This window comes from Oryzias melastigma, linkage group LG5 (assembly GCF_002922805.2).
Source record: "Oryzias melastigma strain HK-1 linkage group LG5, ASM292280v2, whole genome shotgun sequence".
Classification (NCBI taxonomy): Eukaryota; Metazoa; Chordata; class Actinopteri; order Beloniformes; family Adrianichthyidae; genus Oryzias; species Oryzias melastigma.
This window is the reverse complement of record NC_050516.1, coordinates 31,080,189-31,083,431: the sequence shown is the minus strand read 5'-3', so window position 1 is coordinate 31,083,431 and position 3,243 is coordinate 31,080,189. Positions and strand designations below refer to the sequence as shown.

Below are 3,243 nucleotides of genomic sequence, written 5' to 3'. Positions count from 1 at the left end.
TTTTGGGGCTTTTTTCATTTTTTGACTTTTTAGCAAAAATAATATGGTCCTTGCCATCAGTACCTGATGCTGCGGGCCATAATAATATTAAAAAGGAAATGTGTGAGTCATGTCCGTTCATGCCAAACAAAACACAATGCAAAGATAAAAAGTCTTGTATAACCAAAGTCTTCCTTAAAGCAAGAATGAGGATGTGAAACTGGGCTGAAATAATAAGCGGAAAGACCACGAGTTCCTTAACATTTCATAGACTTTGTGCTGTACCTTCAAAAATGCTTTAAATTCAAAACTAAATATATCACTTTTAACTAATTAACTGCAAAGATTTGCCACTTTTTTTCTTTTCCTTTAAGGCTTTAGGGATACCGAGGAAAATGCACAAGAATATGTTAAATCCATCCACTCAACAGCTGTGTTTTCAGACTAGAAAGGTCCACTGGTCCGGACCGAGTCCACTTAATTTGGTCCGGATTGAGTCCTAAATCTGTTTGGTCTGTATTCAGACTGACGTCAACCAAACATTTGTGTTTCAAACCAAAACTTGTAAATAAAACAACGTGACTAAAGGTCTCTTCACTCCTCTTGTTCTTGGACGTGGACCTCGCCTCTGGCTCGTCTTGGCCATGCACCTCGCCTCTGACTCGTCTTGGACATGCACCTTGCCTCTGACTCGTCTTGGACGTGGACCATGCCTCTGACTCGTCTTGGACGTGGACCATGCCTCTGGCTCGTCTTGGACGTGGACCTCGCCTCTGGCTCGTCTTGGACGTGCACCTCGCCTCTGGCTCGTCTTGGACGTGGACCTTGCCTCCGACTCGTCTTGGACGTGGACCTTCCCTCTGGCTCGTCTTGGCCGTGGACCTTGCCTGTGGCTCGTCTTGGCCGTGGACCTTGCCTCTGGCTCATCTTGACCGTGGACCTCGCCTCTGGCACCTCTTGGCCGTGGACCTCAACTCTGGCTCGTCTTGGCCGTGGACCTTGCCTGTGGCTCGTCTTGTCCGTGGACCTTGCCTGTGGCTCATCTTGACCGTGGACCTTGCCCCCACCTGTACCCCAGTTCTATCTGGCTTAACTCTATTTAAATATGTAGTCTAAAGTTAGATAAACTAATTCTTCTTTAACGGTTCTGGTACATCGCTGTCCTTCCTGGGAGAGGATCCCTTCTTCTTCTGGACATCCCTAAGGTTCTTCTTTTTTTTCTGGAATCATTTTTTAGGAGTTTTTCCTTATCGGGAAGGTGGGTCTAAGGGCAGAGATATTTTAGTTTAGTCCAGGGGTCTGCAACCTTTAACAGTAAAAGAGCCATTTGGGACCATTTTCTACTGATAAAAAATGAAAAAAGGAGCCGCATGGGTCTTACTTTAGCCTTTAAGAAATTTGGATTCGCATTCATGACCCTATTTTTTTTTTAAATAAAAATAAATGTGAATTATGTCTGGTTTTTGCCATGAACAAAAGCAAAAATATAAAAAGAACATAACATCTCTCAAGAGCTTTTTTTTTACATGTCACAGAAGCTCAAATAACTTATTTTCAAAGTAAAAGATGCTCCGTGCCAAACAGGATCATCTCAATTAACCAATGTTGTGCTGCATAAGATAATATGTGCTTTGAACTCATAAAAGATCAAACTTTTTACCAAAGTTTTGTTTGCATATAAAATCTGTTCATTCTGGAGGTAGAGTTGATCAAACAAAACGTCTTCAGGTCAACAGGATGTAAAAACTTACATAGTTTATCATCTATATGAACCTCACCCATCACTTTATAAATTTAACTAATCTAAAATAAAGAAATGCTAATTAAGTAATCCCTATTTTAAAAAAATGCTTTTTTATTTTTATTTAATTTTTTGTTCTTTTGCCCCTCTTTGTCCTCAGCAGTCTTACACTGATGGGTTGCAGGTTGCAGACACCTGGTTTAGTGTCTCCTTGGCGCTCCACTTTTCTGTTTACGTCTGGTAATTCGAGGCTACGGAGGCCGTTTTGGTCCAGTTGTTCAGGTTCACTTTAAGCGAATCAGTCAGAGTCTGAATATATCCCAAAATCCAACTTTAGTTACTTCAACCCCACGGATCCAAGGAGCAAAAATAAATAAATAAATAAATCATGCCAGCAGCAATATGTTTATTTATTTGGCTCTTAATAGTAAATTAGTGAATCAATTAATTTATTATTTATAAATATATGTATTGTAAATTTGCAACATATTTCAATATTTTGTAAGTATTTGTCAAATTTACTTTTCTACCAACCATTATCGATTATATTGTTGTTGTTGACAATCCAATTTGATGTATAAATCCTATTCTATCCTATCCTTAGGGTCTGACAATTTCAAAATAAAGCGAACTTGTCACGTAATGAAATTAGTTTGAAACATGTATTGGTTTTCTTAGGAGAGACACATTTATTGACAGTTGTTTCCTGTTGCACGTACAGTCAAACAGCTGATGTCAATATATTGTATTGTGCTGGAGCAGAAAACCTGAAACATGTGCACTGCTGCATTACGATGCTCCAATTTCACCAACATTTCATCTGTCATAAGCATATTATCAACTAAATATGATCAAATCACACAGAAAAATATGATTATTTTAAATTAAAGTGAACAAAAATACACATCTTGTGGAGTCTATGCACAAGTGTTGTGGATGATATTGTGTCAGTTTGATTTTAGTGTCTCCCTGAGCCTCGGAATTCCTACCTTCTTGACCGGTTTGTGAGTGGGCACCGCGCTGAAGACGGACGCCAGCTCTCCCATGTTCATCTCGCTGTTCTTGCTCACCGTCATGGCTGAGTACTTCTCCGCGGCGTTCTCGCTCTCCTTCACCTCTTTGCTCGCCTGCTTGACCTCCACCTTCGCCTCCACGGCCGGCTCTGACATGTGGGCGGCTACGTGACCTCACCTGGACACTAAAATAACCTTTAAGTCAGTGAACGTCACAAGTTCCCGCACGGCTGCTGAGTGCTAGCTGCTGCCTGCTCTGCTCGGACGCGGCAGCGGAAGAAAGCCCGTCGGGTTATGCGCTAATAAACATATGTAACCGGATCATTTAGCCCAACGGACCTGGATTTGTCGCGGAGGAAAACAGTTCTGTGGTCCGTCTCTCCGCGGAGGGTCCAGTCGTGCTGCCTCCCCGCTGTCTTAGCTGTCACTTGGTTGAGAAACTTTGTGGGCGGGACCCAACAGACTGCTGGGCGGAGACGTCACTGGTGCGTTCAAAGACGGTTAGAAATC

The 3,243-nt window shown here is 42.0% G+C and overlaps 1 protein-coding gene across 1 annotated transcript in view; it reads right to left on the bottom strand.

Annotated features, from left to right (window-relative positions):
• LOC112144585 (S-adenosylhomocysteine hydrolase-like protein 1) overlaps nucleotides 1-3,222 on the bottom strand; it is a 21,468-nt gene extending 18,246 nt beyond the window's left edge. The window contains exons 1-2 of the mRNA XM_024269173.2: nucleotides 3,073-3,222; nucleotides 2,710-2,918 (exon numbers count right to left, since the gene is read on the bottom strand). Of these exons, the coding sequence (XP_024124941.1) occupies nucleotides 2,710-2,889 (180 nt within the window). The 5' untranslated portion in view covers nucleotides 2,890-2,918; nucleotides 3,073-3,222. The remainder of the gene's footprint in view (nucleotides 1-2,709; nucleotides 2,919-3,072) is intronic.
• Nucleotides 3,223-3,243: the final 21 nt, after the last annotated feature.